At 42.5% G+C, this 25,479-nt stretch overlaps 1 protein-coding gene and 1 long non-coding RNA gene across 3 annotated transcripts in view; both read right to left on the minus strand.

Moving 5' to 3' along the window:
- The window catches only part of LOC134012214 (cytoplasmic phosphatidylinositol transfer protein 1-like), a 45,024-nt gene extending 25,542 nt beyond the window's left edge, over window positions 1-19,482 (minus strand). Inside the window, exon 1 of the mRNA XM_062451959.1 lies at window positions 18,818-19,482. Coding sequence (XP_062307943.1) covers window positions 18,818-18,865 — 48 coding nt within the window. The 5' untranslated portion in view covers window positions 18,866-19,482. The remainder of the gene's footprint in view (window positions 1-18,817) is intronic.
- Window positions 11,575-14,590, minus strand: LOC134037772 (uncharacterized). Of its 2 annotated transcripts, XR_009932576.1 has the most exons (4): window positions 14,495-14,590; window positions 13,849-13,918; window positions 13,112-13,179; window positions 11,575-12,145 (listed from the first exon to the last, which is right to left on the minus strand). It is a non-coding gene; the product is annotated as an uncharacterized LOC134037772 (long non-coding RNA). The 2 variants fall into 2 exon arrangements; XR_009932575.1 differs by lacking the exon at window positions 14,495-14,590 and having other exon boundaries at window positions 13,849-14,270.
- Window positions 19,483-25,479: the final 5,997 nt, after the last annotated feature.

Below are 25,479 nucleotides of genomic sequence, written 5' to 3' on the forward strand. Positions count from 1 at the left end.
AGGCAGTTTGTTTACTCTATGTTGTTTGTGATCCCAACACATGCTGTTAGTTTCTGGGGTTATGGTGGGCACATTCAAGAGAGGTGGAGGAGAGAGACAGAGATGGGATTAGAAAGAGACAGAGACAAAAGACAGGCAGACCGACAGAGACATAATAGGAGAAAAGGTGGAAGGGATTGTGCTTGTGAAAAGGTCAGTTTAGGAGAAGAGAAAATGTGTGGATCCCTCAGGTATGGGTCAGGATTTAAAGGGAGATGTATTCCTGTACCCTGCTGGATTTAGGAGAGACAGGTGTGTGGATGCAATCTTCCCTTTCTTTCCAGTTAGCCTCCCCGCCCCTTCCCCTCGCACTGCCAGACCCTTTCGCAAACCCGTATTCCTCTGGAACCTCTCAGCTCATTTTCTATTTCCATGGGGAATTGTCAACTGGCGCAAACCAATGTCTCTGGATGCAATTGGATAGATACAACCAATCGGAGCAATGAAAATGCCTCTTTGTAGTTTATGAAAATGCCTCTACGGCGCGACTCTGTAAAGTCATCGTATTAAAACCGCCCAATCTCAGATGAATGGTTGTGATTGGCCTGTCCAGATTCTAATTGAAGGGAAATCTGTTTTAATAGGATGGTGACCAGACCCATCTGCTACAGCAAAAAAAAGCATGAGCCGGCAAATTGATCTGGTTCCCGGGTTACTTTCTGGCTGTCTCCCTCTCTCTATTTCTTCGTCTGCTGACACAGGTGTGTTTCATTGGTTCATTCTATCTCCAAGGCCCTTTTTTCCAGTAGCATACACTCACTGCTACACCACCATCACTATACGCTCATCCATCCACTATACCCTCCAACTGATTACATGAAATAAATTAAAAACACATTGGCATTTTACAATCAGCCCAACGCATGTCCCACCAAATATCAAGACAAACGTCCCATGAAAATGTAGTAAAATTGCTATTTCAAGATATGTGCCACCCTACAGCGGCAGGACCAATCCTTTAAGTCGTTGGTGCCCATTATGTCACAAGACTGTGTGGTGTGTGGAAAGAATGTAGTGGAGAGAACACCTGACCCTCACCCAGGAGTGCCACTCGGCCAGGGTCAGCTTACATGTGTGTCTGAATGTTGCCTGTGCTGCATACATGCCTGACCCTGTGTGACTCAAGGCCACAAAGACCGATACAGTGTAGTTACAAAAATAATCAAAACTCAGAGGGGCTTATAGGTGGAGATTGATATTGAGCCTGATTGAACAGTTTTCTGTCTGTCTGTCTTTCCCTCTCCAAGCCATGTGTTGCCATGGGGGGAGTGCCTCCGTTTTCACATTAAAATAGTTTCTGGTTCATTACAGTAACATCCTCTCATTTCCCAACCAAATAATAATAATTTCCCACACTTTAAAACCAATGAGCTGTGTCGTATTTTCTCCTTATTAAATTGACAGGCCCGTTTACGATTCTCTTTTGTGCTCCACTTAAGTCCGACTGATAAATTATGATGTTTACAGTAAGTGACTGGTTTGTGAAAGTTGCTTCAAGTTCCATATTTTTGCCAACTGCATGTGTTTACTGTGCATTTAATTACAAAGTTATGGTTATTTGAGTGGTCTGCATTTTTACACAAGTGGAACAAAGAGTGTTAGCTGTAATCCCCAGGGGAGTGTTATCTGTGTGGCACACAGTGAAGGTCTATGGTTCAAGTTCCCGGCTGGATCAGGAATGACCCCTGGTCGGGGCTGATGGTGTAAAAGTACATTCAGAATAACTTTGGAAACCTGCCAGCCAATGACAAAGTGTGTTGTGTGAATACTGTCATAATACTAGTGGAGTACTTATTATTACGAGCAGGATGCATTTCACAGGATAACAATGGTTTTCAAATTGAAAAAAACTGCAATGTCACGAAAATGACAAGCACACATACACATATATAAGCACATAGACACATATAAACATTTAAACACAAGCCCACTCACACAAACACAGTTACCCGCGTACAGGATACTAAATTTAGACTGGCCTCTACAAGACCTTCCCAGACTCATGATCCACACGCACACAAACACACACACACACTGGGGAAAGCTTTTGTTAGCCCTCAGACATTCCAGTCAGACGGAGGCAACGACAGATCTGCAACAACCCCTGCATTCACAAACTGATTACGGAAAACAAGGGGGACAGGTGGGGAGTAAAACAGCCTCTAGGGGAGTGCCCTGAGAGAGACAAACATCTCTCCCCCTGACACCGGGTCACAGTGTCTGACCTGCTGAGTTTATCCAGCCTTCCTGGTCAATCCCGCAGAGACTACACACCATTAGCACCGGAGATATGGGCCGCCACAGGTCAGCAACTCTAATGAAGATTATATGATTACCCAGGAGAAGGGCAGCTGGAGACCAACCAGCCTTCAACCTTAGATGAGGCTAACTGTCACATTTAGATAATACACAGACCTAGGGCCAGAACTAGCCATTCAGATAAGCAGGGTTTACACTAATGTGGCTATTCCATTGTTTTGATTGTGGTTGTTTGGGTTACAGTAATCCGATCATACCATTTGACCCATGTTTGTAGTACCTGAGTAGTACCTGGTAGACAATCTTTCTATCTCAGAAAGCTATCATCTTCCAAAATGCATATCCATTTACCCAGCCCAATTATAATTTCAGAGCATGGGGATGAAAGGAAACCTCTTGTACATAAGGGGCAATGATTGTCTAGGGACGAGGCACGGGTTGTCATGGCAACCAACCCATTACCTGTAACAATGGTTTTCCATGGTGAGGATGTGCACAGTGTGGTTAGCGCAACCATGAGCCAAGAGTGCGTACCACACAGGCTGAGGTCCTAACACAGACAACTGGGTTCGACTCCGGCTCGGGCCTTTTCTGCATGTCTTCCCCTCTCGCTCACCCATGCATTTCTTGTCTCTATTCAATAAAGGCGAAAATATATATCTCTAAAGTATGACCGTGGGCCCTGGCATTGCCCCTGCATGAGACTCCACTGCACCACTTTGATCCCTTATGCAGAATGTACAGTAGATTGGATACCTGGGAAATGAAGTCCACCACAGGTGACAGTGTCAATTCCATGGTTGTTTCTGTAGCCGGATTGGCTTGGGCCTCAAGGGGGAGTGACAACTGGGGTGGTCTCTGATAAACAGCATGTGGCCCAATACAAAGTAACGCAAAGGTTACTTTGTATTGGGTTTTCTGTGCAAACCCAGGGAAAGTCATGGCACAGGGAATTACTGGGAAATTAAGACTGTCAATATTTCACCTCTAAATAGTCTAGTCTTGTATCTTGATCACACACACACGTACAAACACACAAACACACACATTTGCATGAAGGCTGTGGCTGTTCAATTAGGTACTAAAAAGCCCTTGATAAAGTGTGCTTCTGGGACAGTGTGGGTGACTAATGTGGAGTTGGAGATCTGCATCATCAGTAGAACCTGATTGGTGGAGAGCTGATTAAGGAGCTGTCTGACTGAGTATTAATCAGCCATGTTGAAGTGGCTGGTTTGTGTGGGCGGGCGTCGTGATTCCCAGACTGTTAGGGAGCAGTGTGTGTGTGCGGACGCCCCCGTCGGATAGCACTGCTGTCAAACAGTCCTACAGGTGGTGTGTGCAGATTGAGCATAATTCAGGCTCCAACACAGACACGCACACAGTACACACAGACACGCACACAGTACACACAGACACAGGCAATAACACAGTACACCCCCGCACATGTACCCCCCCCCCCTCCTAACACACACAAACACACATATCCTTCCCCAAAAACACAAAACAAATCTGCTACCAAAAGCATTCACTGTTGCTCCATGTCAGTACTGTACACAGATGACAAGCCTACACTATTATCAAGCCGTGTATCTCTAAAGCACACTTGCATGGCCCACTCTCCATCTCCTGTCCTGAAACCAGCCGCTGCACCCTGAATAGTCGTCCAAACCAACGGGAATGGAACCAAACCTCAATCTATACAGTTCAGCTCCATCCTGTTCGATGTGTGAACCAGTGATGAATGGGTTTTGATTACTCACCTGGTCACACACTGCTGAATTTACATACAGTAACATTGTGAACTCTAACGGAGTTATGGTTGCCTTATTCAAGGGTAGAACAAGTCTGGCAACTGTAGAAGGATGTAGATCGACGAAGAGCCGGTGGAGAACCGGTTTCAAACAGAAAAGGGCTTCTGGTGCCCTGCAGGAGAACATCTGACCCTCAGACTCAAAATGATTCAGCAAATTTCAAACTAATAATATTCAATTTTTGAGTATGTGTTTTACTGCTGACCAAAAACATTTCAGATGGTAAAACAGTTTTCGGTTCTGAACTGAGCAGTAATTAAGAGTTTCCACACGCCCGTCTGCTGTTGGAGCAACAGGCCAATTAAACGGACGCCAAAAGATAGCAATGAAATGATATAAAAGAATGCAGACTACGTCCGTCAGGGTGATCAAAGAGCTTGACAAACTGGTGCAGTGCTGACAAAGTGACAAAGCTTCTGAGCCACTTTGTGTGACAGTTTACCCTTAGTCTCCCTAATAACATTGAAATATTCTGACAGACGCTACCTCCCTGGTCTCATAGCAGATGCATGGTAAGGCTGCTAGAGGTTGTTAATATTCAGCTGAAGTAAGAAGAGTTGGGACTGCATACAAACTGGGCACCCACCGCAGGACTGTCCTCAAACTACTTTTACAGGATGTGTAGATATACAGATGTCCTGTATCACTCTGAACTGTAAGCATCAGACAGCATTGTCATCGCCAAAAGTACTCTCTGTCCTGTCTGTCAGTATACCAGTTCAGCATGCTTCAGAAATATGTTTTTTTTCTGTCTAGGTAATTTTTTCCCTACTCAATCAAGCACAGACCAAATTCTCTTCAACTGTGATTCTGATCTAGACTTTATTTCCAGGGTCTCTGCGTCACATTTACCTATCTCTATCAATCTCTTACCCTCCCTCTCTCTCTCTCTTTCTCTCTTTCCTTTCCTATAAGCAGATCAGAACTCCCACAAGTGTGCCTGTGTGTGTGAGTGTGTTTGTGTGATTACTATGAGCAGCTGATTGGGTGTGAAGAACCCTTGCTGCAGGAGGGGGTAGGAGGCGGGTGGTTCCAGGTATCCCTCATCCTCCACTCCCCAGCCAGGTCATGCCAAGGCAGTGCTGCTTCACCTATGTCTCAACCTAATCTATGACAGAGTTTGCCTTGGGGGTGGGGTTAAATATTCACTTTTAATAGAGAAAATAACTTTGGTAGATGGAGAGATGGATGGATACAGCCAGGTAGGTGCATGGTTGAATGGATGGATGGTTGAATGGAGATTTAGGATATGAAGAAAAAAGGGATAGTTGAATACGCTTGGCCTCAAACCCCATGGGGAACAGCTGGTTAAGACCCTTCCTTCTGCTCGTACACACGTACACACATGTACACAAACATACTCACACACAGCTCTCATCTGAACCCCCAGGCAGGCAGCCAACACTGCCCATGACCTTGGTGTTCTGAATGTTTTAAGTTTGTGAGGCCAGCAGTATTAGCTAGACGTGTTTGCATATGTGTGTGTGTGTCCATGTGCCGGTCATTTATGGGGCTTTTTAGGGACTAGTCTCTGTGGGTACAATAACTTAAGCAGTATAACCAAGCATTTCACTTCAGCCCTACTTACAACATATCTGTATTATTTTTTGCATGCTAAGAGCAGGAAAAAACAGAGCAGGATTGCTCTAGCGCAGATCTGTTGGGTCTACTGGGGGCAGACAGACTAAAGCAACAGATGTCAGAGGGAGGGAGGAGCAGCTTCATGCTGGCAGCACCACCTGTGCCCAGTCCTGAGTGGGAGCGTTGAGTCAGGCCTTGCTGCACCACGCTGAGCAGGGCAGGCTGGAGTAGGGAAGAAACGTTGTCCAGAAACAACAAACCCTAAGCAAAGACTTTTATTGTGATTTTTTAATGATGGTGCGCTAGTAGACTGTAGCATTGGCTTCAAAGTAAGTTCAGTGTTGCTTGACAGTCAGCTGTATGTGGATGTCACTATTGAAGTACTGGATGTGTGAGCGTGTGTGTGTGTGCATCCAGGCATAGGGGTGTGTGAGTGTGTAGCCAGAGGGTCAGTTGGGAGTGGTCAAGTTAATCACGTCCCTGCAGGAAGAAATGAACTCTCCATCCCTCTAATCTCTACTCACCCACAGGGTTGGCTTGACAAGGTGTGAACACACTGGACGGGGTGGATAGCAGCAAACCAACATGTACACACATACACACACACACACTCAATGATTGTAAACATTTTATATGAGCCAATTGCTTGCCTATGGGAGCTATGTACTTGCTGGGTCTCCTGTGATTGATATGAATAAAATGGTCCTCGGAACACCCACTCACTCACACACACATACACACACCTACACCCACCCACACACACTACTCATATGTGATGCACCGACAATCAGTTCATCGTCAAAAAGAAAAGCCTCAATCAAAAATAGGTCCGGTAACAATGCTCCCTAGCAACAAGGAACACACTGCTTGAGCATCTGTGCGTGGAGAATAGTGACTGTGTGTGGGTGAGGATGTGCGTGTGTGTGTGTGTGCGCAAGTGAGTTCTGATTACTGAACCTCTCCTCATTGTACAAATGATCCTTGGGTCATGCTCATGAAAGCAGCACAGTGGCTCAGGAACGCCTCCGAGAACAAACCCTGGTTGGATGTGGAGGGATGGCCTTTTCCCACTCCCAAGCTTTGATCTATATTTAGCCGGTCAGTGTCAGTGTGAGGTTGGAATGCTTTACACACCGCTGGCTGGTTAAGGCTCCTCCATGCTAATGGCCTCTCACTGGAGGAGCTGGAGAGGTGTACAGCGCTGTGCTGCACACCTTCATACCGTATCTCTGGATTTGAAATTTCGAGTTTGAAACTTGAATTTCTATTTGATGATAGAGGGCTACCAGTCTATGGATTTCAAGTAGAAAATTGATTTTACAGATGAATATTGACAGGCCAGTGAGCTGACAAGGTAGTCATTTTAAATGTTGGTATCTTGGGTCAAATAATAATAATAATGAAAATACATTTAAAAATCTCACATTTGTATTACCTTTGAGAGACAGTCAATAGCAGGGATTACAGTTAATCAAGCCAACACTCAAAACATGTTCTCTTCTAATTTGAATTTCCTTGGCACAGTCCCTTCTGTTAGCCTTGAGTGCACCTTTCAAACAACAGACAGGAAGATAACAAGCACACTCACAGTTCAAAGGTCAGGTGGTTTGGCGTCACCATGACAACCCTTATTAGCATATGCTTGACAACTGGTGAGAACTCGATCCTCATTTCCTGTATTGGAAAGCGACGATGCAGAAATGATAGTGAAATGGAATTGTTACGCAACCATCAGTTTAGATTGACATTTTTGGATGATAAGCATCTACTACACTGCTTCAATATTACCATACTGTTAACTGGCAACACCGAAAAGCAAACACCAAAAAGCAAACCAATGACAGCATTATAAAGACAACCAGACATTAATAAAAGAGAGAATATTATTCTCCATTATCTTTTAGAAGAGACACATAATCTTGAGGGTCTCCATTTCCATGCAGGTATCTCTTTAATTCTCTGATCTCTTGTGGAGTCTCTAAGTAATATTCTGAACTGGTGTCTTTGATGTGTGAATCAATTGTGAGCCAGACAAGCAGCTGCACATGTTCCTGTATTAAACATATCTCCTCCAGGACCCAGTCAACACCTCTCAGCCTGACCCCCCCCCTCCCACACCACCACCACCACCAACCCCACTGCTGTCAGGTGACACACACACACACACAAGCTCAGAGTCTAGCTTTCATAGACCAGCTGCCTTAGGGTGAACACACATACACAGTGTGGGCCTATCTTATGGCCACTGGCTTAGTAGACTCTCTCAGGCCTAACTGGGGCTAATCCAAAGGCTAGTGTTGCCTGGTGATGACCAGAAACCCTAACAATGAAAACCATCACTTCAAAGTACACATACACACAAACAAGCACACACACACCTGCTGGCGGGCTGACCTGGCTCCACAGTTCAACTGAATTAGAGGCAAAAGCCTTGTGGTCCGCATCCTCCATTAGCCAAGTACTAATGGAACCGTGTCCTCCAGACGGCTAAAAGGGAGGACATAAATCATAGTGTTAGGCTTGATTTCTTTACTACAGACCTGAATGGAATACAGCTGGTCGAAAAACAACAAATAAGGGGGAACCTAACCAGTAAAAACACAATGTGTAATTTTTGAATGGCTTTCTAATGAGTCAAATTGTGTGTCTAACTCAGTGCACTCCACCTCAACATCAAGATAATAGCTGCTCTGGTGCCCTATCTGGCTCAATTTGCTTACCAAATTACACAAATACACACACACAGACATAAAAACACCAACAAGCACCATTTTGTTGAAGTCGAGTCAGAATATTTCCTGTCACACGGGCCTCTACTCACCCTAGTCCAGACCAGGTGTATAGGAAGCGACACCAGACCACTCTGATTACTATCCCCGCAGTGACGATCGTCAGGGCTAGCGAGCACATGGCTCTTGTGACCCCACAGCTTGATTAAACAGATTATGCAGAAGCGACCCTTCCCCTGTCATTTGAAAGAGTTACCTGGGTAACAATGACAGGCTGGTGGTTTTGTGTTCTGTCTTTTCACAAGGAGCTCGTAGGCCTTGTTACTAAGCAGCCTGCCTACGATCTAGGAGACCTCTCTCTTCTCAGGTACAGACACGACAAAGAGGACCCCGGCATCTTACTTGCACTCAATGTTACAACCAGAACCCAAACACATACACACACATACACACACGTTGCATCCATCAACTGACGTCTGCCAGGTTTTGGGGACTGAGCTTCACTCCATCTTGTAAGTCTGAGCCCAGTCCCAGTCTCGGTCCTGAGTTCAAGGCTTCCCTAGGGAGGTGAGGAGCAGCCCAGGGTCTGGAGGACTGATCTTCCACCTGACATCCTGTCTATACACTGTACATACACACATAATTGAAGCTTTACCAGCACATGATTCTCACACCGTGACCCTTGAGCTGAATGCTGAACACGTCCTGAGGGTACATCACAGTCATCGGGAAACAGGTTTTAGTCAGCTGTATCCCCTTGAAAAGAAAAGCATGCCATGTCACCACAGATATGCATCTGCGTACCCACAGATTCCCACACACTGAATAGCCATCCCCTCTTCATTAACCATCTGTCACTAGGTGCCATGGAAGTGTATGTGAGTTCTGTCTGTAGTAGATGGAAGACAGTCATCAGCAGGTAAGGAGCAGTCTGAAGATGAACCAAACTGTGATTGTTAAGAGGTCTGTGGGGAAAAATTTAACACAGAAGCTAATGATACCAGGGAACTGGTGCGAGGGTCAAAGCACACAGCAAAACACAATACAGAAAAACAAGAAGGTTTACAAACAAACAAATTGAGTTGTTGCCTGAGTTCTCTCTTCAGTAAATTCGATGCTGTGTCGCTAGGCTTTTTAAGGTCTATTAGAAAAGAGAGCAAAACAAGCTGGATATTCTTCACGGATGATCTCCGGGTGTGAAAAATCACACCCCTCAGTATTATTTAGCATTGCCTGAATGATGCAAGGCCACTTGATGAGCCATGTCCAGATCGTGACTCCTCATGAGCTATGTTGAATAGGGTAAGACAGTCATAAAAATGTAGCTGACACCTAAGATGAAGGACTGAATCCGTTTTTTTATTTATTAAGGGAACAGAACAGAACAGTTTATTAGAGGAACAGATAATAACGACAAGTCCTTGTCTTGTACCAAGACATTTTAACATTTCTAGATCATTTGTATTCAAATCCCATGCTTTAGTCGCAGGCTCAATTAATATGAAACATCTACCCAAATGGTTAATGTGACCTTGGTATATGTGATACATGCTCTGATTTAGTGGATTATCATTACTAAATGATAATATTATTGAGCTGACAGGTTGGTCAGGAAAAATGTTGGTGTGTGCTTTAACCTAACCCAAATCTTCTATACGACTTGCCTAATGGCTGAAACACCACGTTTGCTTTAAACAAGCATTAGAAAGGCTAGGCCGTCCATCCACGTCTCTGACACATCCAGAGAGCAGTGAGACTACAGTCCAGGAGCATCAACTCCTGGCTGAACGACAGTCCAATTACTACGAGATAAACAGATCTATTGTAGCTTGTCTAGCAGCATGGTTGTGAGGGAAAATATTATCTTCAAGCACAAGTGAACCGAGGATGGCCATCTTGTTTATAGCCAATAGCGAATAGGCAGCGCTGTGGGAGAGGAAAGTGGCGCTGGGATGATGTGACATAAATGTAATAACACCATGAGAGCCACAGAAACCATTAAGGGTTGATGGTGGAGCGATGATGGCTAGATTACAATCAATATTTTTAGAGAGGGAGATTATTTTCTAACTCCAAATGGCAATGGTTAAAATAGATATATGTTTATACATTATTATGTCTGAACCAATGTTCTGTGATGACATGAGACAGAAAATAACTACAGCTGAATACAGTCAACTGTATTTTACACAGTGAGGCCACCACACTGAACATATAATTAATTAGTTAAACCACAAGGTTGAGCTTGTGGCTCTGGTCATACAGTTCCCATAGTTACAGTTAAATCCAAGGCTAGATCCATCATAAGTTGGATGCCAACGAAGACCACTTACATTTTATTGGACGGACACCGACTGATTGCACTTTAATGGGTAGACGAGGGGGTGGTGTATTTTTTTATGAAATGAAATGCCTTGCCTGGAAGATCTGATTATCAACTGGTAAACAAAATTAAAAGAATTGCTGTTAAGATCGACTTCTAAAATCACGCCTCCAGTTACTGTAAGAAGAAAAACTCACATACACTGTAAAAAAAAATCACGTAAAAAAACAGAGAAAGCACTGGCAGCAAAGTTTCCAGACCGATTCTGTAAAATTACAGTAAATAATCATACCACAAAATTACATGTAATAAGCTGTAAAAATACAGTGCATGGTCTACACCCAAAATGAATTAAATTACAGTTTAGTACTGTTCTTAAATGTTAATTAAACCGCAGAAAAACAAAAATACTATGTTAAAATACATTTAAAAACAACTAACTTTAAGGTTAATCTCCGTAATTTTAGGGCATTTGTTTGTTGCTACATGAAACATTCCTGTCTATTTACAGTAATTTCTTATGATTTTTTTTTTTTTTTTGTAGAATGACTAAGAAAAAATGTATAAAAACGCAAGAAATACATAAACCCCAAGACAAATGTCTGTAAATTTACGGTATTACTCAGTCAATTTAAAGAATTTATAGATATAAAAATGTTCATTGGACAGTGGAAAAACAAGCTTAGTACATAAAGATAGCTACATTTACGGCCAATCAATGTAAATGTAGGCTTTCTAGTAGTTAATTTATGAAAATGCCCTGTGTACCAACAGTGATTCCCTGTAGAATTGTGGTTGTGCCAACTAAAAAAAAACTACAACAATGTATAAATACTGAATATGTACTTTTAATCAAAAAGGAATGTCAGCACATTTACAGTATTAATCAGTCAATTTAAAGAAATTATAGATATAAAAATGTTAATTGGACAGTGGAAAAACAAGCATACTTAAAAAACAGCTACATTTACAGCCAATCAATATAAATTTAGGCTATCTAGTGGTTAATTCATGAAAATTGGTCCAGCATTGAGCAAGATTGCTGTGAACCGGGCTGCAACGTTATATAGGGCAACTGTGCATGGTCAGTTAGTGTCACTAAAAGTTCTGTTTTTGCAGCTGACAGGCTCATATTATTAAGTGTCTGATGCTGAGGCTCCATGATGATCTTTTGAAATGCCTCAAAGGTGTAGCGGAGCTTTGTAGGGTGCTGCATGTTCAAGGCATAAGAGCCCAAACAACATTGCAGAAGCAAGTGCTACATTCTCAAGATCTTGAAGCACCATCACACCTTCGAGGACTATCCTGACATCAGAGGGTTCACTGCTGGCAGTGTCTTTCACAACATAGATCCCCACTGTCGTTCTCTCCATGGCACTGAGGAAATCGGTCTCAGCCATTTCCTGGTCAAAAGAAAAGATACAATTCTTTAATGATATGTTCAGCATCTTTTCACTTGGCTTGAAAACAACCGGTTAATAATTTCTACCTTCCATTAAGGACAAACCATATCCGAAAATAGTAAAAAAAAAAAAACGTAAATAGATCCGATGCCCCACTGTTTATGACCTCCGACCCAGGCAAAGCCGCTGCAGGATGAAAGGTAATGTTTTCTCTTCAATTTTTTCAATTCAATTTATTTGATCAAGAGGGACAGTGTACATTCATGAACATTAAAATGTAAATGCACCCAATTATATCCAAAAGGCTAGTTTCCATTGGCAGTCTTCCTTCTGTGTTTGAATGTCGGTCTGTATGTGTGTGAACAGGATTACGAAAAACTACCAGCCCGATTTGTATGAAACTTGGTGAAGGGGTGTAGCATGGGACAACATAATTCTGACCATGATTCGTCATTAGGCTCCTTAACGATCAGTGCAAAAGAGCTGCAGTTCCTGTGCAGAGACAGGAGAACCGAGCAGAACAACCATCTCTCCACCTCTCCATCGCAGCCATAGCCCACCTGAGAGGTCACGACAGTTAGCCAGACTCGTTAGATCAGAGAGGTATATTAACATCGCATCGTTTGAGTATCGTAAAAGTCGAGACTTCAGGACCCCGGGTCTGGACTGGATGGAATCCTACAGAGATGGCGTTCTGTCAGTCTCCTATGTATGCACAGGAACACTGAAGCAATGTAAGTGTCTCTTTTTAGTACAGGTTTACTGTGCAACACTAGTTCACTCCTACTATAAAAAAGTTGCTAAAACTCATGATTACCGAGATCAGATTGTTTTTCATCGCCGTAGGTTTTGTGTTTTGAAATACATGCAAGTGAATGTCTGTGACAGAAAGAACCTCCATCAACGGTCTTGACATAAACAGTCCACACAACAATAATGGCAATTGCAATTTCATGTAGTACTCACCACAAAAACTTGGGCCCACGGTTACAGAGCTGACTCCAGGTGACAATGTAGTGTGAGAAAATGTAAATCTGCAGCAACAGAAAAACACAAGTATCATGCAAGCAATTTCTCCCGTGTGAGTGTTTGAATGTCGGTTTGTTTGTGTGTGAACAGGATTAAGCAAAAACTACCAGCCCGATTTGTATGAAACTTGGTGAAGGGGTGTAGCATGGGACAACATAATTCTGACCATGATTCGTCATTAGGCTCCTTAACGATCACTGCAGTTCCTGTGCAGAGACAGGAGAACTTAGCAGAACAACCATCTCTCCATCGTAGCCAAATCCCACCTGAGAGGTCACGACAGCTAGTCAGACTCGTTAGATCAGAGAGGTATATTAACATCGCATCGTTTGAGTATCGTAAAAGTCGAGACTTCAGGACCCCGGGTTCTGGACTGGATGGAATGCTACAGAGATAGCGTTCTGTCAGAGTCTCCCATGTATGCACAGGAACACTGAAGCAATGTAAGTGTCTCTTTTTAGTACAGGTTTACTGTGCAACACTAGTTCACTCCCATGTTAAAACGTTGCTAAAACTCATGATTACCGAGATCAGATTGTTTTTCATCGCCTTAGGTTTTGTGTTTTGAAATACATGCAAGTGAATGTCTGTGACAGAAAGAACCTCCATCAACGGTCTTGACATAAACAGTCCACACAACAATAATGGCAATTGCAATTTCATGTAATACTCACCACAAAAACTTGGGGCCACGGTTACAGAGCTGACTCCAGGTGACAATGTAGAGTGTGAGAAAATGTAAATCTGCAGCAACAGAAAAACACACGAGGGCTTCACTTAACCAAACTTAAGTTAGCCTACACAATTCCCCTAACTCAACATTACTCAACAAAACACTCCTATTTAGACAGTTCTCTGTACAGCGGCACTTTGCCAGCTCCACAATTAATTATCTAATGAATTAACATGCTTTTATCAACTATGTACAACACTAACATTGAACAAGTGCCTTCGTTTTTCATAAAATATTTCCTACCGACCTAGCTAGCTAGCAGCTAACATTATACTGAGGTAAGAGGAAAAAAATAAAATCAACATAACGTTATAGTAGAGATGGTCTACAAAGCCACACATTAGTCATGCAGGTCATAACGTTAACCGAATTTTAGGATTGCAAATGGCAGATTTAATTAACTGACATTAGATAGCTAACGCTAGCTGAGCTCTATAACCCCTGAGCTAGCTAATAGTCACTCTAAATAGCTAATGCTAACGTCAGCTAGCAATTTGCCTTCAGTTTGGTAAAAGTCCATTCCGTTTTGACAAAAAAAGGTTGTGAAAAACATATAACGCACTATATCAGCTTAACATTAACGTTACCTCTGAATCTCGTTGTCTCTTCTTCAGTCAGTATAATTCCTGAATACTATAACTTCTGGAGCAGCTGAAACCTCCATTCTTCTCCGGTTTTCGCGCCATGTGCGGCAGTGACAGTTGGGAGAAGCAAAGTGCTACTGCTACAACCACTGCGCATGTGTGAACCTTCCTCATTCAAAAATCAACATTCAATGTTGTCTCCGAGATAAATATTTTTACTGTCCAATTCATTGTTGATTTCACAGAGTTTTCTGTTTACTAGCATTAATAACAATAGACTTACTGTTTCTAATCTCCTAGGAAATTCCTTGACAGCCCTGAGGCAGTAGTCATCCCATCTCCCAACATAAATTTGGTCACACCATGGGTCACACACTGACATCTTTCTTATTGCATTTGTACCCCTATATGTTCGAAAAAATGTACATCTTTCCAAACCAAGCACAAGTCATATCATACATTTCTGTGTTGGTTACAGGGTAAATTTGTGCAACAAATAAGTTACTTTTTTATAAACTGGGGCTTTATCCCATGACTTGTCCAGATCATATGCTGGACTAAAAGGTTGGTGCCAATGTGAAAGGTTTTACTCAGAATGCATTTTATAGTGGCCCCAATCGCAGAGTTACTTTATGCATAATTTTGTGGAAATGACCAGAAAACTGACATTAGGCCTATTTGCGTTACAAATCCTACCGGCCAACACAATGGTAAAGTATTAGAAAACTAGAATAATGTTCTTAGTGTTTTGGACACTGTGCATTTTTGGATATGTGTTAGCAAGATAACCTACCACTATCAGTAGTTAAAATAACCTGGTGACCTTGTGTAGCCAGAACAACCAAGAGCTAATGCTCTTAAGACAGTGGAGATGTTTGTGGACTACTAAGAATACAGCCCCAGTAAACCCTGTGGAGTCCTTCCGCTTCCTGGGCACTATCCTCTCCCAGGACCTCAAGTGGGGACTGAACATCAGCTCCCTCACCAAGAAAGCACAACAGAGGATTTACTTCATGCAGCAGCTGAAGAAATTAAACTTGCCAAAGACAACAATGGTGCATTCTACACAGCCATCATTGAGTCCATCCTCACCTCTTCCATCACTGATCTGTTATGATCAGATCATCCATCGGATGATACGCTGCAGTCTGCTCTTGTCCTTGGCAGTGGCAGCAGCGTATCATCTGCACTGCTGAGAAGGTGATCGGCTGCAATATGCCTACCCTCAAGGACCTGCACACCTCGAGGACCCTGAGGCGAGCGAGGAAGATTGTGGCCGACCCCTCCCACCCTGGACACACAGAAGACTGCGGTCCATCAAGACCAAAACCTCACGTCATAAGAACAGTTTCTTTCCTTACTTACAATAGGTGCTTACATTTACAGTTAAACAACTCTAAGTAAACAAGTACAACTCAACTATATATTGTACTAAAACATAACAAAGTTCTGTTTAATGGGCAATGATGAATAGAACTTGTATCCACCATCCATTCTTGTGAAGACAAATACACCTCAACCATGTCTCAATAAATGTATGTTCTCTATCTCCAAGGAGGATAATGTGCATGGTAGCATCGGTTTGTCTAGAAGAGATCCAGAAGTCAAGAGCCCCAGAGTCCCCTGAAGTTCATGAAGGTCACAGACTCATAGAAAGACAGTTGGCTATTGACTATTATGTTGGCATTTTTTTTGTTTTAGAGCTGTTAACACAGTAATTAACAGACCATTGTCTGTTTTAAAAATTTCAACACAGCACTTTTGATACTGGCCCAATGTTTTTGTAATATGGAATAAAAGGTGTTACATAAAGTTTAGACTCTTGACTATTTTTTTTAAACGTGAGGCAGGCTTGGTGACAATACATGCATTGAAGTCATTAAAGAGGCACTGGACCATATAGATATTTCTGTCCTGCCAGGGGAAGCATGGGTGCATCCTTTCTGCTGTTTATTCCCAATAATAAATTACTTTTGTGTCTGTACAAATACTACTAATTAGTTTAAAAAACATAAAATCACAATTTTAAAGAAAACCCAATGACCAACGATTTCTGTAATTTCACATGCATTTCTTCATTATTATTAACCTGAAAAAATCTGTTAAATATTACCTCCCATGTAATGTAAAATTACATTTGAATCTGTACAATTACAATGAATTGTCATTAAATAAACATCATATTCATGTTATCTTAAATTAAGGTAAAATGCCTGTGATTTTAAGGGTGTAACATTTATTTGACATCAAATATTGGTAAATCCGCAGGCATATCATTGTTTTATGGAAAAAGAGGAAATATCTGTAAAAAATACAGTGCATTTCATGGTAAAAAAAACGGTTATTTTTTACAGTGTAGTATATCTAATTGGGTGTGCTTGCCAACGGCAAGGGTCCCACCTTTGTTCTCTCCCCCTACCCCTAAAAAAACGTGAATATTTGCACTACATAGACAACGTTGGTGTCAAAATGTTCGTACTGGTCCCGATTGAGTTGCTTGTATTGGGATTTACGTTCCGTTGCACGGTTCAGGAGAATACAACGTTTTTATGGCAAAAAGTGCTAAAGTAGCTATTTTGCTAGCCACTTCAGTGCCTAACGTCACAACACGTTAGCAACGACCCCCCCCCCCCCAAGAACCGCCCCTGCCTCCTAGCAGCAGCTTGTATCTCCCTCTCTCCCTGTTTGTTTATGTGTGTGTGTACTTGTGGTGGGTGTGGCTCCGGTCTCCTAGGGTTGGTTACCGAAACCCAACGGTACCTTTATAACCGGTATGTACCGAACCAAATCAGAACGCATATTTCGATGCCTCATTTTGGTGCCACTTAAAGCTCACTTTGAGTTTTGCAAATGTTTTTGTCCTGCTAACTTCTGTTTTTTCCTGTGTCTTCAGGATTTCCCTGCTTGCCTACCAACCAGCCTTACCTACCCTGCCAGTGTCTACCCAGCCTACTCTGCCTGCCCCATCAGCCTGGCTACTGCCCTACCCACCTTGTCATTAAACTACCTTAATTAAATCCTCTGGAACTTAACTCTCTGTCTGTGTCTGTGTGTTGAACGCTTGGTTCCTCTATAGTATCTCTTAACAGTATGCAACACATACGTTTGCAATATAGGATAATGAAATATAATTTAAATGTGATGAAATGTGTAGTTGTAGTCTTGGAGGCACCATATTTAGGCATGAATAGCCAGGACTTTCTAGACCCGCTGTCCTTCTCAAATCCTTCACACTACAATTATTCAAAGTAAACAATAACTCTTCAGAACAAACAACACCACCATGAGAATCACAGATACAAATCTGGACGCCTTTATGTGACAAAAAGACCTCTAGAGGACAAAATGAAAGGGGCTACCATGTATTGGACCACTATGAAACACAAAGACAGTACATACAGTACAGTAGCAGCACAAAACATTGTCTGAGCCCTGAGTGGTATCCTCAGGGATGTAAATGTGGGGGCATGGAGATGACTATTTCAGAAAGAAACACTATTTTTTTGCTCTTTGAAGATAATGTGCGGTGGCTTGGAGATCAAACAGCTTGCATCTCATCACAGCCTGAAGAAGACAGAGCTCTGTGTGGAGTTGCACTTGTAGATGAGCAGAACTGACTTCAAAGGCATGTGTAGGCTACAGTAGCTGGATGTGGTGGCTCTCTTTATCACTTATCATGGCTGGCAGTAGTAGCCGACGTGTGCACGCACACACAAGCAAACACAGAAGTTTATCACAACTTCATGATGTAGGTCTAAACGATAATAAGGGTCATGCAGCACAGTTTCCTTAACGATCCTCTTCATTCCTTACTACTTCTTATTCACCTCCACTCCTCTCTGCAAGGCATCTCTTATCGCTCCTCCCCTTCTTTTCACCTAAAGCTTTTCCTCTTAACTCACCCCTTTGTCAAAGATGACAGCAGCTTGGTGAATCAACAGGTGGACTAAACAAGTACAATAGCTCAACACTTCTTTGAAAATACACATAGGTCTACTCTTACTTAAACCCAGTGCTTAAACTTAAACCAGCCCATGTATTTCGTATTTCCTCCACAAATATTACATATTTTGATCTTATAAAGATTGAGCATCTATATTCCATTGGCATTTACCATCGGCGACAGCGCCATCCCTTGGTTAAGAAAGTTACTGCAGTGAAGTGAACAAAAAGCTCAAGTGAGTAGGCTACATTCATTGTGAGTGTGGGGACATTTGAAAAACACTGTTTCTAGAGAAACACCACATAACATGATTATTATATTTGCTACAGGGTAAAATTGTATAGTTCACAGATACGAGAAAGAAACTAGGTAAACTAACTTACCTCCTCCACTGTAAGTGGCATACATATTCTGTATTCCTTCATCAGCATAGTCCTCTTCTGACAGTTCACTCAAGGATTTGAAGTTGAAACGACGTTGGCCTTCAGCACTCTATAGGGAGCTGTCTATTGCAACACAAGCATTTGACAGTGCACGAAAAATGTCATAGCAATAAGGCGGAGAGACACGTTTTAGATCTTCATTTCATATCCAATACTGTACGTATGCATTTAATCTCTTTTCCACAGACGCTCTAAACGATCCGTTACCGAGCAGTTGATAGGAAGCACATCATCGTGGTGCAGAGGAAATGGATAAGAACGGAGAATAAAATGTTAAGCTAAAACTGTCTAATAGAATGACAAAAGTTCACCGCAACCTCAGTCCTCGATTGAAAGCCTAAACAAGGGTGCACTAGTCAAAACGCATCTCTCGATTGAACTGTCGGGTTGTGCGCTCCGTGCGCGCTCCTGCTCCAAGTGAAAAGGGAAGTATGCGTCCCATACACGGATACCCAGCTCTATATTAGGCCTATTGAGCCCATGTTGTACGTCGGACGAGTCGAACCTTGATGTAAGGCTGTAAGTCTGGCGGTGAGCAGTGGAACACTGTTGAGTTCAGCGTTTTCCCCTCTCCAGTGAGCTTCCTTTCCCCTCACTTCTCAGTGACAGTACACCGCCGATGTGGGCACGCTACGCGCCACAGAGACGAGCTGTCTCAGTCTTTATGTCTGTTTATCCGGAGACGCATCTTCTAGGAAAAACTGCCATTTTATTTGAAACGCATCTAGGTTATTTCCTATCAAATATTTAGTCATTGAAATCTTAATTTTCATTTTTGGTTTACACTTGGTTTAAGTTATGCACATATGTATTATGTTGATTCTTGTATTTATATTGTCCAATCACTATTGTGGGGATCCAAATAAAGTACCTAAATGCCCATTTGTAGGCTTTCGATTTAGATTAGATCCGCCAACACAAGAGTCAAAATGTCTTTTATTTTGAAAAAACAGAAGTGCCTTTTCCCCCGGAAAAATACATGACACACCTCCAACACTCGCGCTAAATTATAAATCGTGTTCCCTCTGCACAGTGACGGTGCCACAGTCCCACCGTTTATGAAAGTGCAGAAGCATGGAATTGACTTTCGGTTTTCATGCAACTGCTGATTTATCTCTCATAGCAGATGTGTAATTCCAGGCCCCATGCAACTGAATTCTTGGCTTTTGATCTGGAAAGTGACTGCAAATGTTTTTAATGTTAAACACTGTTGATTTATGATTGATGCTAAAACTGAAGTTCAACGTACAGTGCATCCGGAAAGCATTCACAGCGCTTCATGTTTTCCACATGTTGTTGTTTCAGGAACCACCAGGACTCTTCCTACAGTTGGCCGCCCGGCCAAACTGAGCGATCGGGGGAGATGGGCCTTAGTCAAAGAGGTGACCAAGAACCTGGTCACTCTGACAGAGCTCCAGCATTGCTCTGTGAAAAGAGAACTTTCCAGAAGGACAACATCTCTGCAGCACTCCACCAATCAGAGCTGTATTGTAGTGGCCAGATGGAAGCCACTCCTCAGTAAAAGGCACATGAGAGCCGCCTGTAGTTTGCCAAAAGGCACCTGAAGGACTCAGACCATGAGAAATTCTCTGGTCTGATGAAGCAAAGATTTAACTCTTTGGCCTGAATGCCAAGCGTCATGTCTGAAGGAAACCAGGCACTGCTCATCATCTGGCCAATACCAACCCTACAGTGAAGCATGGTAGCAGCATCATGTCGGGATGTTTTTCACCAGCAGGAACTGGGAGACATGTCAGGATCGAGGGGTAAAAGGAATGCAGCAATGTACGGAGACATCCTTGATGAAAACCTGCTCCAGAGCACTCTGGAGCGAAGGTTCATCTTCCAACAGGACAAACGACCCTAAGCACACAGCCAATATGACAAAGGAGTGGCTTCGGGACGACTCTGTGAATGTACTTGAGTGGCCCAGCCTTGAACCCGATTTAATATCTCTGGAGAGATCTGAAAATGGCTGTGCAGTGTGCACCAATGCTCCCCATTCAACCTGATGGCGCTTGAGATGTCCCAAAACTGCCCAAAAATAGGTGTGCCAAGCTTATAGCATCATACTCAAAAAGACTTGAGGCTGTAATGGCTGCCAAAGGTGCTTCAACAAAGTATTGAGCAAAGGCTGTTAATACTTATGTACAGTACATGTTAAATTTGTTAATATTTGCAAATCTATAAAAAAATATGAAACAAACCTTTTTCACTTTGTCATTATGGTTTAGTGTGTGTAGAATTAAGGGGAAAACATAATTGAATTAATTTAGGAAATAAAGATGTAACAACACAATGTGGAAAAAGTGAAGCGCTGTAAACACTTTCCAGATGCACTGTAACTGTTCATATAATAAATACAATACATCCACTGACCAGTGGGGGTGGTAACACCTGGATGAGAGGGGCCTGAGGAGAGAGTTCTGGTCTGAGGGCCCTGAGGAGAGAGGTCTGCAGTTGGACCCTTGGCCAATTTACAATCTACAGGGGCCAGTTATTCAGAAGTGATCTGATAGGATTTCAGGGATTGGATTGGATCAAATCTTAAAAATGGGATGTTCAAAATAAAAGGATTCTGAAATTGGATTAGATCACGTAATCCAGTCTTGGTTTTGATCTGGATCAAAAACGTATTCTGTTACAGAATAGGCCTACAAAATACATTCCCAAAAATGTAATTTGTAACATATTCTGTTACATTACTCAATCTGAGTAATGTATTCTGAATACTTGGATTACTTCCACATTGAATTGCATTTTATAATATCTGATATATTAACATACCATGTTATCACATCATGGCCTACATATTTCATACACAGGAGGACTTGTAAGGAAACATAAGACAGTAGCCTAACTGAAGACAGTAGGCAGTAGGCCTATGTAACTAACCTCACTAACTGCACATTGAGCTGCAGTGCATACTACAAAAATCTAACCGCAGTCTAAGCTACCATGAGCTAATTTTAGCTAACGTTAGCTAGCATGTCAAACAGGGGATCTGGGGCTAGTAAACCAGCACATAGGAGAATGTAAAGTCGCACGTCGGAGGGCTATCTGAACACAATTAACATCTATCGCTCCCATCGCCTCTCGTTATTGCCTTCTGCAACGCTATTGGCTAACCCAATAGACAACAGGTTGCTAATTTGAATAATCCCACTAAAACTCCACAATTCTTATGTTTTAATCCATCTGTATTACCAGCCAGCCTTCATACATCATGTGGTCCAGATGACCAATTCAATTGCTTATTAGGGTTCCTCCGGTAGGAGGACCCTATTGTATTTGTTGGTTTTAGTATTGGGTGTGCTTTGCCTTCGGCAAGGGCACAACCTTTGTTCTCTCACATATATATTATTATTATTTTTATTTCTTTTTGCCCCCCTAAAACTCAGTCAATATTTGGCCTACATAGACAACCTAGGTGTAGAAAGTTTCGTCTTGGTAGCGATTGAGTTGCTTCTATTGGGATTTACGTTCCGTTGCATGGTTTAGGCTCAAGTTAAGTTTTTGTGGCGAAAAGTGAAGCTAACGGTGGCTAATTTGCTAGCCACAGTCACTGACGTTACTACGTCACTAACGTCACGAAAACACGCGTGACTACCTTTGGCAGAACATTCGTTTCGCATCTGTTAACTTGGGGGATAGCTAGGCTAACTATAGCTTTACTGCAAGGCAGCTGCAGAAACGCCACAAGCAAAGAGGCCAGGGTGATAACTATTTACTCATTTTACTTTGTGATGTGAAACACTATTGTGAAATGTAATGTACAATATTAGCTGATATTATTAAGGAAGTAGGCCCACATCTACTTTCGGAAACGGTAGTCTACTATTTCACTGAAGCATTAGCATGACATTAGCCTCTGTTGCCCGGGAAACACATACTACAGTGGTCTATGATGCATCTGTTTTCAATCGTTAAAATAAACATTCCTCACAAATACATTTTCGTTGTAGGATTTATTATGACATTACAAGTAAACGATTTGTTGGTGAAATTTTCATTACCTGTGGTTTCAAACCAGTGTTGATCACTGCAACGCTGTAGTCTACGCGAGACACACTACAAAAACATCTAACGCTACACAGCTGTTTAATCAGAAGGAGGGCAGTGTTTTAAAGATATGGCGATTGCGAAGACAGCCAGCGGGTCAGCATATTTTTGTGATTTGTGTCAAACTTGGAATTTGAGTGACACCGCGGCTTGTTTTGACGTTAGCCTCAGTCAGACTCGGCTCGCCCACTGGCAGTGTAGTACTGTGACAGTACTACTGTCTTCAATGCCACAGCTACAGTAAATTTTATGTCAAAGAAACGTTCTCATTTCCAGCGCTTTCAAACAATCAGTGAAATGTGGAGCAACAGCAGCTAGCTTGCCTCTAGCAAACTTATTTTGAATTAGCCATTTCCCCCTACATTAATGTCAAACTTATTTACGTTTTGGGGGGCATATTTTCAGTTAGCAGACGGTACTGTTTGAATCGCGATTCCATCTGAAATATACTGCCAGTGACAACGTTGTTACAGTAGCTTGTTTCAAAGGGGGTTCGCAGCTGTTTCAAAGGGTGTTCTTAATGAAATATGCAATATGAGTAGGCTAAATGCTTGAAAATATCACTAGAAGGGAAAAACTTAGAGAGACCCAGACCCACCTGCAACAAAGACAGACCCACCTGCAACCGACGCAAGCAAGCACACCCTACAATTTCCCCAGAAATTGTACCCTCTCTAGTTATTATTAATCCTCTTCTCCTTGCGCCACAATAACTCAAAATGTTATTGGTCACAAATGTTACAGCGTCCTTTCTCCTCTGCTCTTCTCCCTGTACACCAACAGCTGCACCTCCAGTCATCTGTCTGTCAAACTTCTGAAGTTTGCAGACGACACCACCCTCATTTGGCTCATCTCTGACGGGGACGAGTCTGAATACAGGTGGGAAGCTGACAACCTGGTGACCTGGTGTAGCCAGAACAACTTAGAGCTCAATGCTCTTAACCCTTGTGTTATCTTCGGGTCATTCTGACCCATCAGTCATTGTGACCCACCTTCGTATTGCGACAGATTTACCGCATACAAAGACAAAGTGAAGCATATTCTTTTAACCGTTGGGCTGTCTCAGACCCCCCACATTGCAAAGGTTAAAAGAAAATTATTTTAATTTGTTTTTGTATTGGGTAAAATCGGGTAAACACAACGGTGGTTCGTTATGAACCTTTGGGTCATGTGACCCGAAGGCAGCACGAGGGTTAAGACAGTGGAGATGGTTATGGACTTCAGGAAGAATACAGCCCCACTCACCCCCATCACCCTGTGTGACTCCCCAGTCAACACTGTGGAGTCCTTTTGCTTCCTGGGAACCATCCTTTCCCAGGACCTCAAGTGGGAACTGAACATCAGCTCCCTCACCAAAAAAGCACAACAGAGGATGTACTTCCTACGGCAGCTGAAGAAATTCAACCTGCCAAAGACAATGATGGTGCACTTCTACACAGCCACCATTGAGTCCATCCTCACCTCCTCCATCACCATCTGGTACGCTGCTGCCACTGCCAAGGACAAGAGCAGACTGCAGCGTATCATCCGCACTGCTGAGAAGGTGATCGGCTGCAATCTGCCTACCCTCGAGGACCTGCACACCTCAAGGACCCTGAGGCGAGCGAGGAAGATTGTGGCTGACCCCTCCCACCCTGGCCACTCCCTGTTCCAGCTACTCCCCTCCGGCAGAAGGCTGCGGTCCATCAGGACCAAAACCTCACGTCATAAGAACAGTTTCTTTCCATCTGCTGTTGGCCTCTTCAACAAGGTCAAGGGCTCACACTGACTTTAATGACTTTAATCACTATCTGCACAATGACACCTTGCCACTTTGCAATTTGCACTATTTGTATTTTTTGTACAATCTGTATTTTTAGATTGTAAATTATGGCTCTTTATATTTTATTTTTTATTCTAAATCCCCTTAGTAATAGCTAGACTTTGTTCCTTTTGTATAGTTAGACCACATATTTAAGCTTTAAGATTCCTATATGTTTAATGTATGCACCTTCCTGCCAAAGTAAATTCCTTGTCTGTGCAAACTTTCATGGCGATTAAAACCCTTTCTGATTCTGATTCTTCAGGCCAGTGGGTAGGTCTACCACCACACCAATAATGGGCCACATTGGACCTTAGGGGGCGCCACAGGCAAGGCTCAAAAGTCAAATTTTCAAAGTGATGGCATTTCTACCCCATTGCTCCAATACTTCTGGAACTTGGTATACATGCCTCAAGAACCCATAACGTCAGACTTATGAATTTTCTTGTACTGTCCAAATTTTGGACAACCTTCAAAACCATTCTGCTCAAGAGGAATTGATCCAATCGACTTGAAATGTGTTATATATAATACATGTCTTTCTATAGGGTGATATGGAATAAGAAATGCAATGCAAAATGGCTGAAAGGGATGTTTTTATGTAAATGTCCACATTGCCACAATATCTTTGTGTCAATAAATCAAATATAATTTTGACTGATGGTTTTTCAACCCGTATTGGCTTCAAGATTACATAATTCTGAAGTACCATGCGCAATTTCACCTTGATATGTCAAAA

Source organism: Osmerus eperlanus, chromosome 2, assembly GCF_963692335.1.
Source record: "Osmerus eperlanus chromosome 2, fOsmEpe2.1, whole genome shotgun sequence".
Lineage (NCBI taxonomy): Eukaryota > Metazoa > Chordata > Actinopteri > Osmeriformes > Osmeridae > Osmerus > Osmerus eperlanus.